Source organism: Gallus gallus, chromosome 12 (genome assembly GCF_016699485.2).
Source record: "Gallus gallus isolate bGalGal1 chromosome 12, bGalGal1.mat.broiler.GRCg7b, whole genome shotgun sequence".
Taxonomy (NCBI): domain Eukaryota; kingdom Metazoa; phylum Chordata; class Aves; order Galliformes; family Phasianidae; genus Gallus; species Gallus gallus.
In genome coordinates, this window is record NC_052543.1 from 7,588,746 (window position 1) to 7,612,009 (window position 23,264).

General features: G+C 35.8%; 1 protein-coding gene across 6 annotated transcripts in view; it reads left to right on the forward strand.

The window, feature by feature from the left end:
* The window catches only part of CACNA2D3 (calcium voltage-gated channel auxiliary subunit alpha2delta 3), a 409,731-nt gene that overhangs the window by 86,094 nt on the left and 300,373 nt on the right, over positions 1–23,264 (forward strand). For all 6 annotated transcript variants that reach the window (XR_005839457.2, XR_006931360.1, XM_414338.8 and 3 more), the window contains exon 3: positions 3,439–3,555. Coding sequence is in view for 4 of the 6 variants with exons in the window: in XM_414338.8 (XP_414338.3) it covers positions 3,439–3,555 (117 nt within the window). In the remaining 2 variants the exon portion in view is untranslated. The remainder of the gene's footprint in view (positions 1–3,438; positions 3,556–23,264) is intronic.

Genomic DNA, 23,264 nt, shown 5'->3' on the forward strand with positions numbered 1-23,264 from the left:
GCCTAAACCGAATCCATGAACAGCATTAAAAGTTCTGACAGTGAAGTGCTGTCTGTCTTTGTCTGGTACTTATGTGAAATGATGTGGCAAAATAGATATTGCAGAAATCACCTATTTTTTGTCTGTTGTGAAATGATAAATGTTCATGTCTCTGTGGAGAATTTCTTAGCAAATGTGGATTTTGCTAACAAAAAGAAACAAACCAGAAGTTGCTTACTTGTGTCTGCTCAGTCTTCTTGACAACTGGAAGACCACTTATCAAAAGTCCAACTATGACTCTAACTTTTGGTATGTTTTCGTGCAAAAATCAGTTATTTACAGTTTACATTTTTGACAAAGAAGGGAAAATGGCTGATTTTAAGTTTGGAAGAGTTATTCAGAGTGGCTATATGAGGGTAGTTTGCAACGAAGCAATATAAAGGATAGTCCAGCCCAGAAGCTGAGTATTTTCCACCAGCATTTTTCCAATAGCTTTTTCCTTAGGACTGTGCCAGTAAGGTTGCACTTGTTTTTTCAAGATTACATTAAAATAACATAACTGTATTTTCAAATTTGTTCAAATTTATTTTGAGTGAATGTCTGTGTTGTTTTAGCTAATTTATTTAAATTAAAAGCAAATGTATACTGTAAACTGTAGTGTCAGGAAAACGATAAGACCCTGACGACCAGACAGCAGTGGGACTGGTGGGAGGAAGAGAATTCATTATTAATGACTTTTTGTTTGCTGCGGATTTATTATGTCTGCTTTGATTCAGATTTTTTGTGTTGATACTTCTGTTGGTCAGCATCTTTCTAGACTCAAACAGAATTACCATCTTCCTGAACACTCAGTACTGCGAGGAGGTTCATGGATATGCACAGACAAAGCTGGCACCTCTCCCCTCCACACACAATCACTAGAGCAAAAGAATTCTAAAACCGGCTGCTGTTCTTTCCAGCCACATCATTTCTCCTGTCTTGGAACCTTCCTCTGATGGTTGAATAAGTCACAGAATTGTTTTTATGGCAATGAAATTCTGAATATAAAATACATATTAAGTAAACACCTTGATTGCCGAAGTCTTGCAGATCAAGTAAATAGTCCTAGCTTGTTGCAATTGCTCTTTAAGTTTTCCAACAATTGGCTGGATGTACACTATGCAAGATGTGTGGTCTTTTGTTCTTAGAACTTAAACAATATCTTTTTATTTCTTCCCATATATTTTTTTAATGCTGGAACTTTGGCTTTAAGTTAGGGAAAAATAAATCAATGTACTGAGTAGTATCTCACTTCCACTTATTTTGAATGCAAGCTACTTGTTAATGATAAAAAAACAGAAGTTATTCAAAATTGAGAAATGTGAGTTTTTAATACGTTTCCTCAGTAACCTAAGATACTATATGATTCAATCCTCTGTGGCTAGAAAATGTTGACTTTCATTCTAATATGCAATTTTCCAACAAATGCAGTGAATAATCTGATTTTCTTCACTTTATGGCAAAGCTTAAATCAATACATCTGGAAACCTGAAAACAGCCTCTTGAAGGGATGTATTTTAGAATACTTTCTAAGAATTCAAAGATCAATACTGCAGGGAACAGTTTTTATCAGACTGATATGTTGAACATGACCTGTGCAGCTTGAAATAAATGAGTCAAATTTGTACCTAGTCTGTTGACATAATAAATATGATAGTTATTCATAGCAGAGCATTTTGCCACTTGTTTTATATTCTCCAAAGCTTCTAATCCTGTGGGACATGAGCAGACTTTGAGATCATTAATTAACTGGGAGTGTTTTCAATTTACTGTTAATCTAGTCCATTTTACTACACTTCATTACAGTAGTATTTACCTCTCTATTGTCCTCTGTGTTCTTTTGTTTTCTCCAATAATCACAAGAAAGATTGATCTATTTTAGACAAATCACCATGCTATCCTATCTATCTATCTATCTATCTATTTTTCAGAATATGGATAATAGAACTTGAGCCTGAGTTTAGTAGTGAACTTGCAGAGTTGAAATAAAAAAGTTTATAGGCATGGGGGAAAAAAAGGCTGGAAGGGGGAAAAATGTCACCCTGCTTTCCTCCAATGAACAAAATGCAGGCAGTCTGCTTGAGGCTTCATAAATATTACAAGATTAATATTTAAGTCTAAAATAAAATAATCTCATAGTAGGAAGCAATGTAAAAGTAAATAAAATAATTACTGGAATAGGAAAATTACAGAATACAAAAAATTCAATATCCTAAATATTTTCTGATGACATTGTTAACCTTCTTATGACATGATCTGCAAATGATATTTTATCAAATTTTCCTATCAAAACATTAATTCAAGCCTGTACAGATAAGTATTCAGAATAAAGCTTGTTCCAGGTGCCATTTGCCTTGAAAATTAGTTGGAAGAAATGAGAACAATATGCACAGGAATTCTCTTACAGTAAATTCCTTTCTTCTGTCACCTGCAAGGACATGACTGGTCCTTACTTGAAATGTTCGTCCTGGTGCTTTAAGCCATTTTTCTTTTATCTCCTTATTCTTCCCTCTCTCTAGTGTTGCATATGTTTTGGAGAAAATTATTATTGCAAAGGCAAATGTTCTTCGTGAATTTACGTTTAATATTAACGTCTTAGCACTTAGAGGAAAAATATAGTGGAGTGACATGAGCAGGAGAAATGGTCCCTGTATTAAATGCTTTGAAATTTGGCTCCAGAGAATATTACACTTTTTTCCTGTATATTATGTTCTTACAACGTTCATTTATAAACACTGATTTTTTTTTTTTTTTTAAAAAAGGTTGTTATGCAGAAAATAAAGAGGATAAAAACTGAATGTATTTTCAGTCTAGGAGTTATGTTGTGAATGAGACCATAAGATAATGCTCATCCATACTGTGCAAATGATGCCTTGCATTCAGATAAGGGCACCTATTTCTGTGGTCTGTTGGGGGTTTTCCTTGCAAGGAAAGTTAAGGACATGCAGATGTGCTTATAGCATAAGTATTCCTAATCTAAGGATTTTGTAAACCACATAGAATAAATATTTGCAGGATCTTCTTTGGAGGAGGAGGTTTCTAAATGGCTAAGACACATACGTGTATCATTTGTTTAAAATACTTTTGAATGGAATACAGAGATTTTTTTCTTCAATATTCTGATGTTTGTCTGCAGGGGTAATTTAACTGTTGTGAAGGAAAACCACTACATTCCTATTATGCATAGCATAAATATTTCTATTGTATTTTCTTAGCCGAGTTCTGGTACTAACCCTGTTGTTTTTCTGTATGTCAGTATCTTGGTGCATAGCAGCCCTCTGTCAACAAATAAACAACAAATAAGTAGAGAATATCAGCAACAGTGTAAACAAAACCAATCATTAGTTGTCAACATTACAACTGGTTCCCCAAATAATTTTTCCCTAATTCTTTTTTTTTTTTTTCCATGTCTTCCCTCAGAAATACAAAGAATATGAGAAAGACGTTGCAATAGAAGAAATTGATGGCCTTCAGCTTGTGAAAAAGTTAGCGAAGAATATGGAAGAAATGTTTCATAAGAAGTCCGAAGCTGTGCGGGTAAGCAGCAGAGCTGTCTGCTATTTCATTCTCTAATGTCAAACTAAGCATGGAATTTAGGCTCTGCTCTGGAAGATGTACAAGCAATTGAAAATGAAATGGAAACACTGAAGCATTCAGAAGTATTTTTAGAATCCGTTCACCGGAGAATATATATAATTTTTTTATAGCATCAATAGATAAACGCAGAAGTGTGTAGCAAGGTTTGGACTACCTGTTTCCCATATGGACTTGTGAGCTATCACTTGTGTTTGGTAAAACATAACTATTACGTATGGTTGTGCATTATTATATTAGAATTCACGTCATCAAACCAAAACAGACTTCATATTATTGCTTTCTAGTAGAAAAATAGTACTGTGGGAAATTTCTGATTTCAATAGCTGTCCTTTAGATCAGGTCAAGAAAAAGACGAAAATGCTTCATAATGCTTCATATAGGAATGAACCCAAAACTCCTTTATGTATGGTAAGTACTACATCGCTGTAAAGACAACTTATCAACAGTCTACAGTAGCTACCTACTTTCTGTACTTCTGCAGGCCTGAGTGGTTTGTTGTTGTTGTTTAACTCCATTCTGACACTTTGTGCTCAGTTGTCTTATTAGATTTACTATAGAAAAAGTCTGACACCTGTGTTCTTCTGCATTAAATAGGATTTTTTTTTGATAACACTTGTCCTAAAGAATAGCAGGTATTCCTGTTCTACTTTTCATTTTACATTATTCTTTGAAATTTAGGTGATTGCCTATTACTGTAGTTCCTGTTGTATCAGCAGTGTCAACGAGCTGACAGTCTGCTGTGGTGATGCTCTGTGCTGTCATCTGCCTTGCTTTTGGTCATATGTCTGTTTAGTTGAGATGGAGGTCTCAGCATCTCAACTGTGCAGCTGAAGGCATCACCCAAGGAAGGGGATTCCATTTCTGTAGCTGCAGATACAATTCAGCCTTTTATTGCAAAAGGGAGGAAGGAATTTGGTGCTCTTTTAGAGGCTGAATTTTCTGGGCTGGCAGCAAAGTAAAACATATTTCAGCTTGTAAACTGAGCACACTTGGCAGGGAAGTCGAGAAAGACAAAAAACATGGAACCCCCACAGTGCCGTTTTAACGGTATGTTTTTCAGAGGGAAAACTGCACTTTAAGTTACATGCAGCAGCTTCCAGAAGCCTGCAAATTGCCTGCAGGAGTACATTGATTCTGCAGGGATGGTTTTCATTATTCTCTAGAGAAAACTACTGCCCTGATGTTGTAAAAATGTCTGCAAGTGTTCTCAGAGCAGTGATCTGCTATAGCTGGAAGTGACAGCAAGCTGTGTACAGTGAAAGAGAACACCTTTTCTGTAGGTTTGGAGCACTGTTTGGAAAGAGCACTTGTTTTCTCAGTTATAGCTTTATAATGCATTTTTTTCCAATGGTGGTGAAGTGTATAGAGCTGCTTTGGCCTTTTCACATAGAGGAGTTTTTCCACTCCTTAGAGAGGAAAATAAGCAACCAAAGCTTCCTGCACCAATATAGGCTATTGTGCTCTGTGTAAATCTTAAAGCACTTGTATAGTGCTGTCTGAAAGAACTTCAATGCCAAAATAACCTGAGTGACATCTAGAATGTTCTTTGGACAGTTTCCATCTTTGGAAAAACAGTTAGAAGCTTGGTTTGAACAGGGATGCTTCATTTTAAAGTTAGTTTCTCTAGTGTATCTTTGAGGACAGTTACTTTTTGCATAATTACAAGATGTGGCTCATCTGAGGTGGTTCTTTGTGGGAGTTAGAGATGGAATGAGTGACCATGTTCGAGTAATAAATTCAAAACCTGCAAGAATTCCATTTGACAGTAGAGCTTACTATTTTTTGTCCTGATAAGTCTTGACCAGATTCTGTCTTTGGCACATTACAGCTCACTTTCTTGTACCTGTAGAAGTGAGATGGGAGTTGCAAAGCTTATATAGAACTAAGACCTATTCTACATTGAGACAAAGCTATGCTGAATCCTTCTGCCTCTAATACAGTAGAGTTTTGACCTAAAGTTTTGATGAAAATGTTCTGAGAACTGAAACCTAGAGATTAGATTAATACTTTCAGTGATCTGGGGTTAATATCCGGTAAGCAGAAAATGAAGAGCTTCTTCTAAAATATCACCCAGCCCTACAAACGTGGGGCAACGATTGAGAATAAATGTATTTGTGGCATTCCAAACCACTGGTTGGATTAGCTACAGATAGATCATAATCTGCAGTGTAATGTAAAATACTTTTTAAATGAAGCACTTTAATCAAAGCACTTTCTCAGCTTTTAGCATATGTAGCAAAATCTGACAACTTTTCAGGAAGCCGCAGTCATACAGAATGTTTAATTTGTGGAAAAGGCCAATAAGAAAGATTAGGAGATATAGAAATAGCGTGGCATGGAAAGGTCTTTTTTTTTTTTGTTTTTCTGTTTTGTTTTGCTTTGTACTTTCAAACACATTAACTTGTTCTGAGGTACTAATCACTACTGAACTCTCTTCTCCCTCCTACTCCTTTATAGTCTGGTTGAATTTTATCTTTGTCTCATCGCTTTTCATAGTGATTAGTTGGTTCAGTGTGATTTTTATCATATTCATCCCGTTTGAATTACCCTTCACTATGCAATTATCCTATCACAGAATGTCCTATTTTTGTGCTGTCAGATACAGAAAATAAATGGAAAACTGAAAGTGCTAAACCAATTATGTAACCTTTTGTCATCTACTTACTGATGGAAACCCTTGCAAGCAACTCCCCCTACTCCCAGTGTTCACTATTTACATTAGATTTATGTCAGATCAGGACATTCCTGTTAACTGTTTCTTCCCTAGCACTGCCCTACTTGATGAAAATTCAGACAGGCAACTTGCAAATCTTATTTTTAAATATTTGTGACAGGGTTTGAGTTAATACCATGGAAGAGTGGTTTTAATTCCAGATTGTTGATACTTAGCTTTGGTTTTATCTGTGGCAAATGCAGAGGTATCTTGTTAAAACTATGGCATTCTGATTGGAAAAAAATCTTAATACCTATAAGGTGGGATAAGTGGAAATGTTTCCTGGGTTGTTCGGCAGTAGTTTTACTTTTATAGCCGAACCCAAGTAATCAGTTGGAGAGCATTGCACAGTCCACTGTCACCTGGGCTTGCTCAGCCTTAATGTAAAGTTAGCTGTGAGTTTTTTTTAAGATTTTTAGGAGGTGTCTTGACTTGTTACTGTCTCCACTCATTGGAAACTGAAGAGAAAAGAGCATGATGGCATGGTGCTTACTGACAAAGGTCTCTCCTAAGAAACTTAGTGGCAGAAAAGAGGTAGAATTAAAACTATTTATTTGCTGGTTTTATTTTTTTTTCTAGTTATTGCTGTCATAGGAAAAAAAAAAAGAAAGCAAAGAAAGGAGGGAAGTGAAGGAAAGTAGTATGAAATATAAATTGTAAGGGAATATTTTAAAACAAAAGCCAAAATTAAAATATTAACTACATAGTTAAATTTCCATTTTCAATAGCATCATTCTGCAAGAAAAGAGAATCATATAAAAATGATTGTTGATTTACTTCTGAGATGGTGAATCAAATGCTAAGGATTATTTTTCTTTCAGGTAACTACCATTGCTACAGTGGAAAATGCAAATAAAAGAATTTTTTTTTATTAACTTTTCTACCATAGCTACCTGGTGTTCATTGTGGAGCTGATTCTCATTATAACTGTGCTGTGAAAAGTAATTGCTGTTGTACAGTAATTCAATTTCAGTGCATTCATGCATCAGTAAGCCAGTGGGGTTTATCTTGAGAAACCCGTGACTTTAAAGCTTTTTATCATGAAATTCCACATGCAGAGAAATGATCTTCCAAGGAGTAGAATATCATTAACATTTAACAAACATTTACAATGAGGAAAAACAGATTTTTATTTTTCCCCACAGGTGCTTTTTGCACCGGTCTTCAAACTGTTTTCAGATAGTGTAGAGCTGTATTGTTCATACATGGATAAAAAAAAGTGTAATGTGTGTTTGAAATGCTTATGCTTATTCATATACTGCCTGTGTTTGCACATTTTATTTTATGGATGTGTATGTAAGTGTGAGTACATACCTTTACACACATTGAAGTTTACATATGTAATATTAACAGATGCAGTTTATCGATTTGGATGTGTGCGACTGTGCATGAACTAAGTAAGCAATGTATTAAACTCCACCAACATGCTGCCTGGCAATTAGTGGTGAACTGGTACCCTGATCAATAAATCAATTTCCATTTGTATATGTATATATATACACAAAGGCATGCATACAAAATATAATTTATGTTGGGAGGGCAGAATGAGGTTGCTTGGATGAACATAGAGCTGTGAATATACATATTTTTAAGAAAACTAAAGTAATCATACTGAATAAGCTAGCCAATGAATGTAGCTTTACTTACAAACTGCCCAGAAGTCCTTTATTCTCTCCTTAGCAGTATGTAGTATTTAACTTCAGGTGTGCTGCTTAGAGGGGAGTGCTTCCCCATTTGATCAGACACATTGATCAGGGAAGGTGGAGTTTGTTCTCTGGTTGGCTGAGGGTGATATTTAGAATTGGATTTGGAGGTTGCTCTACCAACAGCTTAAAGACCTTTCCATTCAAAGAGTTATTCCAGTCATTCACTTTAATGTTTTCAAATGATGTCATTGAAATCATACAAAAAATAATGACTGAAAATAAATACACATAGAAAGTTAGAAAGTTATTATTATTTTACATTTGCTCATTAGTGAGGAAGTTTTTAATATAAAGTTTTGGGAGCTTTTTTGGTTTTCTTAGAGGTAGGTTGTTTTCAGTGTGTTCTTCACTTGATATTTATGACTACTTTTCCCACAGTTTGCATTGTTGCTTTCGATAGTCATTAAATCCTTACAGGTGTCATGGGTGGTTACAGAGTGTGGCCTCACTGATGAAAGTCAGAGAAAATTCAGTCATAAGAAAGGCTTGGAGATCAAAGGGACCTAAATGTTTTTGTTTGGGGAGGCTAATTTAATTAATAATGGATAGAAATGAGAAGTATTGTGATAAGATGCTATATTGAAAATGGGAGCCTTCATTAAGACAAAAATCCAAATAAAAATAGCAAGACCCAACAACCTTTTAAATCAGGGAAGCAGAAGATGTCCTTACGTCTGTATGCCAATTCAGAGTATTTACTGAGGACAGGACATTCCTGCATGGTGCTGTTTTTCATCCAGATTGTATATTGTTAACTTGGTGGTTGAAACATATTGGCTTCCAAGAAAAAATTGAGGCAACAGTGGGGAATATTCCAGTGAGTTTTTGAACAGCTATTATTTTTATGAGACTATTTCAAATGTGCACTTTCTACAGTGTCCACTGTGGGTTTTATTACTGTTATTTTTATTCTAATTTTCTATCACTTAGATCAAAGCTAGATTGAGAATGGCATTTTTGAGAAGGAAATGGTCATCAATATTTCATATTCATATAATAGAAGATGAAAAGGTCCTAAGCTTCAAAGCTTATTACTTTACTAGCTTAGCTATATTAAAATGTATAATAAACACGTTTCTACTGTCCGCACTGTTCCCTCATCAAGCAAACTTGCATCTGTAGAATTACAAAGGAAAATGAATATCAACGTACACTACTTGAAGCCGTGCTACACAATAGGTGCTATTCTGATCAACAGATGAAAAAAAAATATATAAAAAATACTGAAGGAAAAATCTGATGATTGTGGGTGGAAGGAAATTATGGCGAACCAACCCAATGTTACTATAAATAGTTTCAAATAACAGAATGAAGACATTACAAATAAAAGAGAGATAGCTAAAACTGTGTTAATTACTGGCCACAAATTAAAACTTTTCAGCAGTATTTTTGCACTCACATTTAGTGTTTTAACTTAATTGTTGCTAGTTATTTCTGCTATCATTTGAATTTTGCTCACGGTTTGACTGGTTCTTCGTATGTAAGTGTTGAATTTCTGTTCTGAAAGCATTAAGAGCTTTACTTAATTTTTAGCAAAGTAGACTACAGTGGAAGATAATAAGATGGTTAATAATCCACTGACAGCCAGAGGATTATTTAGAAGCATAATACGTAGTCATCATAGTTTGAAGAATATTTAAAGACACATTGAATATTGTTCTTGTTTACTGCCATTGCATTTGCTTTTCTTGGTGTTCAGAAACTAAGACCTTCAATAAATTTAGTATTAGCAAGCTTATTTTAGTTCAGTTCAGCTAGATCACACATTGCTTCTTTGCTTTTGAATTCTCTGAGTTTTCCAGCAAGTATGTATATTTGTAAACAGATATTGCTGTGACTTCTGAGAGATAATAAAGAAATACATGATGAAAATCATTATTTCATTCTCATTGAACAGCCAGTAGGCTTCTCTTATCCTTAGCCTACATTCCTATTACAGAACTGCAGCCCATCCTTGGGCACGCTGCTGGTGAATGAAGGGGAAAGCAGCAATCAGCTGATGGCACACCTGTGCTACCTGTGGGACGGAGCAGCTGGGCGCTGTAGGAGCTGGGAGCTCTGCTTGCAGCACTGAGTCAGAGCAGAGAGTTGATCAAATTTTTGTCTAACTCTAAAATTTCTTAAAACCCAACTTAGTTGAGGCTGTAGAAAACTAGTCTTTGACTGGAGGGTGATGGGGAGAGAGAGGCAAAACCTGGCTAACTCAGTTGTTTGCCTTTTTTGACATGTACAAAGTTTGAATGTTTAACTTCCATAGAATGGAAAGAAATCCAGCAAGAACTTCACTGAGGTCCTTCAGTGTCTGCTTAGTCATTTATTTTTAATAGTTCAGGAATGGCTTAGTTGCAACAACTAGGTAAATCAAAATAATTCTGTTTATCAGCCTTTTTTCACTGGTCAGAAAGAATTTTCTACTTTCAGCCTCTGTGTACAAATCTGTATTAAAGGGAGAAACTATTAATTTGGTAAATCCATTTTTAAGGAAAGGGCAGAAGTTTGTACTGATTATTTTTAGGAGATTTGAGGAATACGTGTGTCTTTAGATTTTTAGAGTCGTGTACATAATCTGGCACATGGCACATACCAACTTGTATGGTAGTGCAGATCTGAAGCTCTCATTGTTCTGGTGCAGTTTGAAATAAACACCCAAACAAAGTAACTTAAACTGGGCTTTGAATTTTGTCTGGCTTTAAAACTCTAGGCAATTTCTCTGCTCAGTAAAACCAGCCTAACTAGTCCTAGGAAATTCAGTGAATTTCTTTTGGAAGTTTAAATTTAGGGAAAAAATAACCACAAAAAACTTCAATAAAAAGAAAGGGGGGAAATGAAGACTTACAAAGAAAACCTAAAAGCATTTTATGCTGGAAATGATTATGATAGTTTTATCCTTAGTGCTGAGAAAAGAAGTGAAAGGTATTTAAAGATAGTGCTTTCAAATATAAAACACTTATCTGAAAATACAGGCAGAGAGAAAAATCAAACCAGACACTTCACAGAATAATTCATTTATTAAACTTCATTGCAAAAGTATATAACATTCAGTGTTTGCCATCAACAACATAAAATAGCTTTCCTCACAGCAGGAAGAAAAAAGTAAAGTAGCTTTGGAAGAATAAACTAGGAGAGACTGGCCTCATGTATCCTTTTTTATCACTGTTTTGGAGAATTACCATATTTTAATATTTAACATTATTTTAACAAAAATAGTTCTATTTCCAACTTGCTGTTTACTGTCTGATTTATACTTATCACTTCAAATAGTGAAGTTTTACACAGTGTGTTTAATTCCACTTGCATGACTGTCAATTATTCAATTATTTATAATTTTTATTTCATTTTTTTATGTACATATCATTAAATCTACTTTTGGAATGTTAACACTATTCTCATGTTGTAAGCACTGATAGCATCATGTCATCACAATGTAATCAGGTTCAGCTCACTTTTAGGTTGTTTGCTGGTACTTATTAACTGACTACTTTAAATGCTCTCTTGAGAGAATACCCCATGGTCTGCAATGCTGTTTGTATAACATTAGCCTGTTTTCTGCAACGTGACACACATTAAGTGTAATGCTTACATAATGAACAAAGGTAACTTCTTGGAGAGAACCCTCTGGGGCATGCCCTGTGCTCGTCACAGCACAGCTGCTCATGCTGCTGTCTCTTTCCCATTAAAAGATCTGGAAGCAAACTGGTAGCAAATTTTTGGAGATTGCAGTGTACGTCTATGTCCACCCAAAACTGTTGCAGGTGCCCCTCCACAGTGGCACGTTTCAATGAAACATGCTCTAAAGAGAATCTATTAGTATTTTTTAAGGAAATTTACTCTTGACTCTGCTCTTCCTTTATGCTTGCGTATGGAAACTGTTGAGTCCTGGCCTGAACCACTGATTGAGCACCTGGGGAAAGGACCCGGTCAGCCCTGGGAGCACAGGTGAAGGCAATTCAGCTGTGTGACTGGAAGGGGTGGAGCCTGGCTGCACCTCTTAGACCTCATTTAAGGGCTGACTGCCACTGGGGAAGGATCTCTGGTTAGAGATTCGTCCTTTGTGGAGTTTTGCCAGCCTAGATCTTCAGAGATGGGTGAGCATTTTTCCTTTTTCTTTGTAACATCTTTCCATGATGCTAGTCTCTTTATCGTTACACCTCCTGTGTTATCATTCTATTGCATTGATCTTTCCTATCACAGCTTGCCATGTTGGATTAGCCAGGTGCTATGGCTCAGCCCAGGTGGCTGCAGGAGCACCACAGGAAGGGAACGTCCTAAGGAAAGAGCTGAGGCAAATAGTTTTTACAACTTTCAGTAGTTAAAGCTACTCTTTGGCATAATAATGAATACTAAGAAAAAAAATCTCCTTCTATTTGTTAATATTGATCTTTTTAATGATCCTAGCTTATGCTTGGGTATGCTTCACATTGGTAGTAGATTCTATGACTGAAGGATTATTCAGTACAAAAGCAAACAAAACAAACAAACAAAACAAAAAACAGAAAGCCAAACCTTAAGCCAGTAGCCTAAAAGAATCATTCTTTTCCTTAGATAAATTCAGATTTTGTTCACTGCGTGAGATGAAAAGCTCTTGTGAAAGGAAAGCAGAGGAGGGAGACAGGAGTGAGTCAGATCAATTACATTTAATTTGAGTTTTAATTTCTTTATTCATGGTGACTTAAAACCATATCAAGCTATCTTCCTATCTGATTAGGTGTGTGTTAGGTACTCTGCCCAGATGTTTAGGGAAATTTCTAATCACTTGTGTGCAAATCAGTTGCTTCAAGCCTGATATTCTATGTTGCATGCTGTACTGGAAGATTAGCATTTTCTGTTCCAACTCATTTGTAGAGAATGAATTTCTTCTGTATTGTAGCTTTAGAAAGTTGTGCTCTTGAGCTCAAGTTGTAGATTTCTGATTAAAAGTGTTTTAAATTAGAAATCTGAAATATCAGGGAAGAACCTTGAAATTCACTTTCTCTAGGAGCAAGGCAAAAGTTTACTCTCCTGCAGAATGAAACGATCTTCAGTTTTGAGGCTTCTGCTAGACAGATGGGCAGTATCACCAGAGCAACATAAACCTGCTCAACCCTGAATCTCATAGCTATCAACTTCTGTTGGTACTTGAGTCTTGGATGCTGGAGATAAAGCAGCTTTAGAGACGATAGAAATGATGTAAAGAATCCTATTAAGAACTCAGAATTGCTGTTGATTAATCGACTGATTCATTAAAGTATGCTTTAAAATAATCTGATAAGGGGTTTTAAATCACTTCCAAAGATGGATTTTGAATGTGGAGTTTCACAAAAATGTCCAAGCAATTCTTCCCCTGTAGATGAATGAAGATCTTTAAACATTTATGCTGTAGAATTATGTTGCAGAAAGAGCAGCTGAGGACAAGAGCTCTGCAAAGCTGTGCTGCAGTGCACTGGTGTAAGAGCAGGTATGGAGAGTGATGTACTTGGCATTGCTTTTCTGCTTTGAGATGACACCCAGAAAAGCAGAAATGTGATTTTGTTTTTGTGGCATTTGAAGTGTTTGAGGGAGAAAATTATGTAGCTGATCTTTTCATTTTGAAGTCTCTCTTAGTCAAGGGTTATGCCATTTGGTGCTTTGTCTTCGGTACTGTGGCAATAGTCATTTCAGGTAGCATCTTGATTTCAGTATCACACTATGTGATTATGGCTTCTTAGCAAATGTTTTAAAATTAGTTACACATGAAAAAACCAATAAATTATAGAGAAAACTATAACTTATTTTACAGTTTATAAAAATAGATACAGCCTTGTATTCCTGGATCAAATGCATTTCTTTGTCCTTTAAGCTAGCACAGCATATCGTGGATGATTGCTTCTGGCAATGCTGTGTAGGTACTGCAGGAGGACAAACAGTCTAAGCAAAACATAACAGAAAAAGGTATTTCCTGGAAGAAATGAGCTGTTCCAAAGTGATACTATAAATTGAAGTTTTACTGACGAAGCTGTTTCTTATTTTAAAGGTTAGGTGGCAGGAATCAGTGGGACACAATGCACTACAGAAATACTGTTATAGAAAAAGTCTCATGCCCTTCATTTCTGATGGGTCATTCCAATGAGATGAAAAAATGCACCAAGAAAATTATACGCAAGAGAAAAGGAAATAACTGCTCGATACCTGTGAGTGTATTTGTTCTAAGAGCAAGCTGCAATTAGAGAAGCAGATTATGCTGCAGCAAAATGCACTTAGAGTGCACTTTGAGATCTCATGCGTTGTCACGTTCCCCTTCCCAGATGTGCTCTAGAACCTCCCAAAATGATTGCAGCCCAACTTCTTGTGTGTCCGAACTCGGGGATGCCTGTGTTCAGTTTTGCACACAATTCTTATGTGTAAGGGTGAGACAGTTTAAAACCATTTTGTTCTGTTTATTTGAAGTAGCTGTCAAATCTGTATCACAGAGAGCAGGGAGAACAGTGAAAGACTACTTGGGTTTGTTGGGTTCTGGTACCCTTTGGGACTAGCACATTGAGGGGATTTTTGTCCTCTTTCATGCACTCAGCAGACTAGAATAATATCTGTAATTAAACAAGGTTGGTTTATTGTTGAACTTTTTCTTGACACTGGAAAAGGATTTCTGTTAAGAAAATCATTATTATCATTCATTTCCCATATCTTGTGATGAGATGGTAATTTAACACTCTTAAATCTGCCAGTAAATTAGTAATTCTAGAGTTATTAATTTTGAATTTATCTTAATTATCTTACTTTTATGGATATTTATGGAGTGTTATTTTTTTACACATGAAAAATTACTACTGTTATTCTTAAGATGCGTCTAAGAAGACTAAATTATCTTATTTTAATGCAAATATTTCTGACATATAAAAATGGAAATACTGCCTTGGTTTTTGAATTAAGCAATTTTCATTTAAATGCCACTGAATCATTACAGAAATGGGAATAGTTATTTTCTTTTAGATAATTCCATTCTCATGATCTCAAAATTAAATGACTATCCTCCTGATCTTTATTTTTGACTGAAGTTCAATAAGGAATTAAATTAATAAGAGATAAGTCCACAGGTGGCTAATTAATATGCTGATGGACAATGTGTCGTTCAAGAAGTCCATTAAATACTGATTATGTCCCTTTTTAAAGTATGCACTGCTGACCACTGCTGGGGAGCGGCTCAGAGCTATGTATGAATGATTCCTACATGCTGACATCATGTGGTGTGGTTGCATACACTTGTTGCTGTGTTTCTATATGCCTCATGAAGAGCTGAAGTTAAAAATTCATTGAATCAGTAATCTGAGGTATTTGGTTTTTGTTTTTCTTTGGCCATTGAAACTTTGTTCTATATAGAACAAAGCCATTAATGCTGGATAAAGAAGATGTATACATACATTTATTGTAATGATCTGGATTTGCTCACCTTTTTCAACCTGTGTGGATGCAGGCAGTACAATGCATTCCCACCCTGGATGCAGGTGATGATGGTTTTTAACTGTTACCCAATACACTGCTTGAAAACACTGTAGATTGATAGGAATACATTTTATTACTCCATTTCTCTCCTAATGCCCATAATGCAGGATAATCACAAACACTCTGCAGTCTTGCTTGCTGTCTTTCATGACTAAGTAGGTGGAGTGTGTAGTGAAAGCTGGAGGGATGGAGATTAGTTAATTACTTTCAGCAATTCCTTATGACAGCCTGCACTGAAGGAATTAGCAATGCCTTGGTAGACCTTACTTAAGCCAGAAACTATTGTAATGCGCTGTTTTGGAGATTCATAGAAATTATTTAATTACCTTGGTTCTTCCTTCTCTTCTGTGTCCAAGTTCTAATTAAAAGAAAGAAAAGAAAAAAACTTTGATCGCTCTTTTGTGGCTTTCATACTGAACTTTGAGGTAATTACTTCACTTCTTCTGTGTTATATCAATACTGTCCACCACTTTTTTCCCCAGTTCCCTTGTAGTCTGTCTGCCTCCTACCATCATGCTTTCTATTTTTTGAAGAAATTCTACTGCTTTTCTACTGTTTCATTTTATATATATACATATATAAAAAATTTGCAACTACATGTTAATTTTCCTCCCTTGTTATCTTGAGTCTTCTGAAAGCTTTTAATCTTTATTAAGTGTACTTTGCGCTACTGAGTTACTCACCGTGTGATGCCTCATCTTACCTTCTAATCAGTTTTCCTTTTGTACTTACTGTTCCTTAAGTACTGTTAAACTAGGAGGGTGTACTTTCTGCTTTCTCCCACAATTAAGACGGTAATTTCTTTGCTGTTTGAAATGGAATGAAATCAGCAAATTGCTTACCATGTATGGTTTTTCAGGACAGGTAATTTGCCTATAAGGAGGGAAAAACATTCTGGATTGTTACAACTTCACTGCTTTTCTTTTAGTCAATAACAGTGGCGGAGATGGAAAATTCACAAGATTTTTTTGTAAAAGTATACACAATTTTGAAAATATTGGTTTGAAGTGAAGCTTCTGCCCTTTCAGAATGATGTAAATGGTGGTTGTAAAAAGACCATTTAAGCTAAATGATGTTAGTTACAGTTGCTTTCATTTTTGATATTTCCAGTGTGAAAAAATGCAAGTCATAGTCATTTGGCTTTGTTTGGAAGAATCAGCTTTTATAATTAGTGTATTTGGGAAGGTGGGGAGGGAACAAAACAAAAAAACTGTGAATCTGGAAGAGTTTTCAGCCCCTGGATGATTGTTATTCAATTTTGCACTTCTTGATTTTGCACATTTTTTTCAGTTACATTATAGGTCTGCTGCCATGTGCAGCGTGCAAACTACTTCTTATGAAAGAAACAATAAGAATTACAGTGATCTAGGATTTGAAGGGGGATGAGAGGAGTTTGATAGAATATTTTAGAAGATTAGTTTTCTAATGACAGGGTTTGGAAGTTGGTTATTATACAAGTTTATGCAGCCAGATGATGGCATAGGAAAGAATGTGGTTTTACTACATCATCGAAGTAGACAAGGATAATTTTAAAATATTTTTTAAGTAATGCCAAATAATGAGTTATATATCACATTAAAATGTTTAGTGGAACATATTATTAGATTGGTCTGTATGCATATACATTTTTAATATATTTTGTTTGAATGCATGGCTTGTATATCATCAACATTACCATACATAGATGCAAAATCATAAGAATCCTGCTGCTCCTTCTGAGGATTATATTTATTAAAGGAGATAAGATGTAGTCAGTGTAAACTCTAGACTTTCTACACAAAACAGCTAGAATATTTCATCTACGATAAGTCAAAATTAGAAGTGTTTCATAAACTGTGCATGATTTAAAAGCAGTCTTAAGTGGCTCATTCCATACCGGAATACTTGAGGATCATGGCACAATAGAGTGTCATGTCGCAAAGATTAACTGTCCTACAACAGCCTTATTATATTTTACACGATATTTTCACACATCTTACAAGGCTGAAATCATTGTGGGTACCAGTGTAGGAAAAGAAAATATTCTTTATTTCTTCTTGCATGGTGTATAAATGTGAAATGAAAACAAAAGTAGATGGGATATTAAAAATCATAAGCACTAAGCATTACGTTAATCTTAATTTGCTGGAGTAAAAGTCTTCCAAGGCAGCTAGAGTGTTAGGGATGTTGATGGACGTTTGTGGATTGTGATACTGTAAAAGCTGTATTAAAACTCCAGAACCTGTAGTGTTATATGAAATGTTACATTCAGACTGCGTGCAACAATTGGTTGCTTATCGTGCTTCTTGGGAGACAAACAAGTATAGCCTGCTGGCATAAAAGCAGCCTATACAATTTTACAAAAACATAAAGCTATTCTAATATAACTATTCTAATCTACCAACTTTGTAAGCTTTCTTTTTGTTGCTTTATTTTATTTCTATTTTCTATTTAAAAGGACTTGTCAATCTCAGTATTTCAGCCCATGCAATTCTCTTCTTTTGAAAATCCAACTCTCCTGTTCTACTTGTTAATTATTTCATATGGTATTTATTTATAAGGTGTTGCAAATACAAAATTAATGCATGAATTTTACTCCTTTACTTAGGTCTCATTGTGTTAAGTGTTTTAGTTATCTGATGTGACAGAGTATATAAATGGAATAGATGAGGTAAATTTTAACATTTTTGTGCAGTAATCACAATAATAAAATCATTATTTTAATTTGTACAAATAGAAAAATATCTAAGTTAATTATTATTAGTTTGGTAGTTCGTATACTCACTTGGCTTCTCTCACTTTTATATAGCTCAGGGTATAATTTCAAGTGTTTAATGTGTTAACATATTTATGGTTAAAAGCTGTTAAATTTTTCCCCTTCCCCTTTCTTTCATTGGGGAATTCAAGTACTCTGAGCCAAAATTAGCACTCAGGTCATTACAAAGACACTGCTGATATTGTATTTCATACTTAATGAGTCTTTATTGGCATCTGGGTCTAACCTTGACTCTGCTTAGTGAATCATAACTTGGCAGTAGGTGTGCCAATGTCCTGTCTAATTCTAGGAGAAATAAACTCGTCTTTTCCAAGTATTGGCAATTTCATAATGAAATGCACTTTTGTGCTTCTTTTGAAGAAAGGAAGTGCATATATATGCTTTATGAAAGCCTTGTAGTAAAAGCAGCTGGACAATGTTCTGGAGATGTAGTGCTGATCTAGATGTGCTCCGTACCCTGGGTGCTGCTGCCGTCTGTAGAGGGGGCAGTATGTAGTCTTCCTCTGGTGTAGTTACAGCTTGAAAAGCGCTGACTTGGCACCTTGCTAGCAACGAGCTAGATTTCTTTGCAGGAATCTAATTTAAATAAATCAGATCTCATAGGTTTTTATTTCAGGGAAAAAAGGTTGTTTTTTTTTTTAGCTTTAAGGTCAGCATCAAACTCTTAGAATAAGGAGTACAGTATAAATCCAAGTATAAATCTTCATCTGAACACAGTTTCTCAGATATTTGAAAGAGAGCCCTCACTGTCTGTTGTGTTCAGAGGTCTCTTTCCTTTTTACTAGGAATGCCATTCTCTTCTTGCACGCATAAGAAATCTGCCAAGCTTTTGATCAACTATAATAAAAGTCACCTTTGTCCTCTTTGTTATTATTTTAAATCAATGCTCTATTTTTTAAACCTGGGGACTATTTCCTTTTCTGCTGTTCTGATGTATGTGCAGCTCATGTAAGTGATAAATTCTAGGTTTCTTAAAGGATGTTTTGTTTTTTTTTTTTTCCCCCAAGAAATATGCCTTTGGCAACTGCAAGGGAAACCATTGCAAAATGGTCCCCAGGCAGTGTTTTGGATCTTTTCTCATTATACCAATTAATTCAACTTTCACCATAGGGCGTAACTAATATTTCTGGCCTGTGGATGTTCCTGACATCTCAGAATTTGTCATCTGTGCCATGTAATATAAGGAGATGTTGAGAGCAAAGGGTTTTGTGGGACTTATGTGAAATGTGGGATACTGCAATCAAGAGAGAATATTTAAATGTCTCACTTAAACTGTCAGGCCAACTAGATATGCAGTGATGCATATGTTCTGAGAATATCAAATCTGCTGTACTGGGTATCTTCAAAGGGAGACTTTGAAATAGAAATTACAGCTAAAATGAATTCTGTATAGCACTTCCCCATCTTCTGGAATTGACATCAAGCTTACCTCAGAAAATGATGACCAAAAAAGAAAAAAAAAAAAACACCCACAAAAGCCACCTGGGAATACAGAGAGCTTCTAGAAATGTTAACATTATTACTGAAGTTGCAGTACAGCCAAACTAGCAATATAATTCACTGTATCCTTTAATTTGAATGCCTCAATCTACTCTATCTGGAAATAACTTAATGAAAAAAGAAAGAAAAGAATACCTCCAACGCACTGATTAATTTTGGGGTAAGCTGTGTGAAATCTGTCAGTCTGAGTTCACAGTATCCCTGAGCTTCATTTTCTTTGGATTTGAAAATAAACCCTAAACCTCAAGGACGAAATGTCACCATGGCTCATTTCATTACTCCAGGAAAATAATAAAACAGCCCAGAATTAGCATTTTCTCCCTTTAGGCATGCTGTTATTCTTAGGTAGCCGTCTTCAGTGAGGGCAGGGCTGGGAGCAGTGATCCCTTCCATCACTGCAGCCCTCTTCTTGCTGATATTAGCCCTCATTTGTGTGGGATCTGCAGGTCTTAGTGATGGCCCTTGAGCACTGCTGGTTGCTGGAATTTCCATGAGTGCAACTACAGAAGATGGACTAGGAATATTTCTTTCCCTTTAATGAACAGAGAGTACTATTCCTTACCTCCCACTCTTCCACTTTGCAGAGTGCCTGATCTTCTATGTGAAAGGGCAGCTTGTTTGGTTTGGTTTTGCTTTTTCTACATCCACAGTCAGAGACAGAAATCCTTGTGTTTTTTTTCCTTTCTGACTAAAGGACAGCATTAATTGGCTTTGAGGTTTCCAAACCTGTACTTTACAAAGAGTAACTGTGGAGAGGAGCCTGTGTGGGAGACAAATGGCTCTGAGGCAGAGCAGTGCTGTTTGTGACCCGGAGGAGCTCTCTGAAGTACTCCATGAAGTTCTCGCTTTGAAATTGAAAGGCAAATTAGAACAATTTCTGTGCCTTTGACAGAGCTGGTTTCTCTCTGTGCTGCTGCAGTATTCATACTGGTGACTATTTTTATTCTAGTAGCTTGTAGGAAATACTCAGAAATCTTTATGTACTTATTGCTTTCTTTGAGAACCAAAGCGCATGAAGCTTTAGAAACAAAATAACAAGGGAAAAACAGCTTTCTTGAAAAGATTTAGCAGTACGCACATTGTGTGCACACTGATATCCACTGCAGGACATCAAAATTCTTTTTTTTAATATGGAATGTTTCAGAATTGCTTGCATACTCAGACAGTTGTGTGCTGACTTGCTCACATCCAGCAGTTGCACATCCCTGCTGATGCAGAGCTGCCTGCTTGTTGCTCAGGCAGGTTCTTTTGTTACCCATCAGTTTGGAATTCTTCCAAAAACAAAAGATTCACGGCCTTTTTCAAGAAAGTGACTTTCTTTTTGGCTTTCCTGAATGGGCTTTGAGCACTGGCTATTCAGCACAGTTTCATCAGGAGGCATTGTGAACAATAAGTTCATTCTGGGAACTGACCCAAAACAAATTGAATTTCCAGAGATGGGGAAAAATCACCCTCCTGAACCCAGAGTTCTTCAGGGTGCTGGGTGGGGTTCTGTTTGGTGCTCCCAAACTTTCGAATCTTGATTAGGACAAGAGAGGATTAAAATTTTTGACTGAAAGTACATTGTAGCTCATCCTGACCACTTCCTTCTGCCGTGTGAACTCCTGGGATGGTGAGGTCTGGTCCTGTCAGATAAAGTGGCAGTGAGTCCTCAAATGAGCACCCACTCGTCCAGACTATGGAAAGATCATTTTCCAATCTCTGCGCTAATTTGAAAACTGATGTAAATGAATATGTAATTCTGTTGAGGAAAGAATGATTAATGCTGTCATTTCTGTGATGCAGTGGAGCTTTCCAAAAGAAAAAAGCTGATTGGTGATGAGTTTACCTTTCAGGACAGAAGAATGACCTCCAACAGGAATAGTCTCAAGTTTATCTTCAGAGATTATCTTTAGAGAAAGTCTTAGAATGACTTGCGTTGAAGAGACGTTGAACGGAGACACCCACTGTCATGGGCAGGGCTGCCAACCACTAAATCAGACACTAGGCTCTTTTGTCCGCTCCAAATACAAAACACGTTTGTTTGCCTTTGCTTTCTGTACTGTAAGGAAAGTTAATGTGTATGTTAAGAAAAACATGTGAATGACTGAAAAATAACAGCTAGGAACCAACACGAACTTGGAGAACATTTCTATAGTTGAAAAGAACCTGTCATATGCATCATCTTTTAGGAGGAGGAGAAGTGAATGTTTGTGGCAAGTGGGAGGCTGGGACACTGCTGGCATTTAATGTGCTGGCAGTGCTTCTGTGTGGCATCACTGATAGCCTAATACCCTGATTCGAGTCTGAAACATGCTATTTGATCCAATTCATATCTTAGATTGTTATAATTCCCTCAGTTTGTTTTCTATCTTCCTTGAAACACAAATAGGTCACAGGTTTGCATGAATGTATGAACATTTTTCTTGCAGTTGTTCAAAATCTGGTATAATAGATGGCTTGAAAACACAGGGTTTTGCTACATTTTGATTCTTAGATAAAAGATTCTTAAAACTTTTTCAGACAATGATGTGCAAAGACATGATAGACTGAATAAAATATGCTTTCTCATTGCAAAATATGAAATGCTGCTAAGAGTATGTATAAAGGTGACAGTTGCAGGCTGGTTGGGAATATTTATAATATTTGCTTTCTCTCTAACATGGAAAAAAAAAGATAAACTGTGAAATTCTAGGCGATATTAATTGAGGTGAAAAAATGTGTGTAAAATCTGTTAAATGAAGTGAAAAATGAATGACTCCTACGATGACTTCAAAATACCTGGGGGATGTAAATAGTTAGACATCTCAGCAGAACAAACCACGCGATTTTTCAAGGTTTGATTTTCACATATAAACAATATTTGAATATAACAATTGACACTCAAACTCAAGAACTTAATACTGCAATTTGTTAAAGTGACTGAAAAGATATGTACAGCATTACCAGTATACCTGCAGAAAATAATTAGCTGCCTTACAGTGCTAAGGTATCTTTCTTTATGAAGTTCCTTGTGGTGGTTGAAGCTGAAAAACAATGCTATTCCATTTTCTGGAAATGATGCTTTCAAATAAATTTTTAGCTCTAGATCTGTTAAGGCAAAGAAGAGCTAACCACCAAAATATGAGCCCTGTTTCTTCACTTTTGTGGCTGACTAGTGTGATGCAAAAAAGAGTGGCATGGTATGAGTGGTTCAGGGAAGGTAAGCATGCTGCTGAGGTTATTAGAGAATCATGCATTTCACCTGTGAAGTGTTATCTGTCACTGCCACTGTAGCTTATTATTAGTATATCCTTTGACACTTTTCCTAATGCCTGGAAAACAAAGCAAAATAGAAGTAGAAGTCATATGAACAATACTGTTGTTTATTCGTTGGCATGTTATGTATTTGTTTTTCTACTGTCTTTTAAATGAGAAAATGATCTTTAAGGCAGTACAAACCTTTATCACAATGCATATGATTGGGCAAACTAGCCCAAGTCAATATATTCTGCATAAATCCATGTTTTTGAAACTGCCTATAGAAATGGAACTGGAAAAT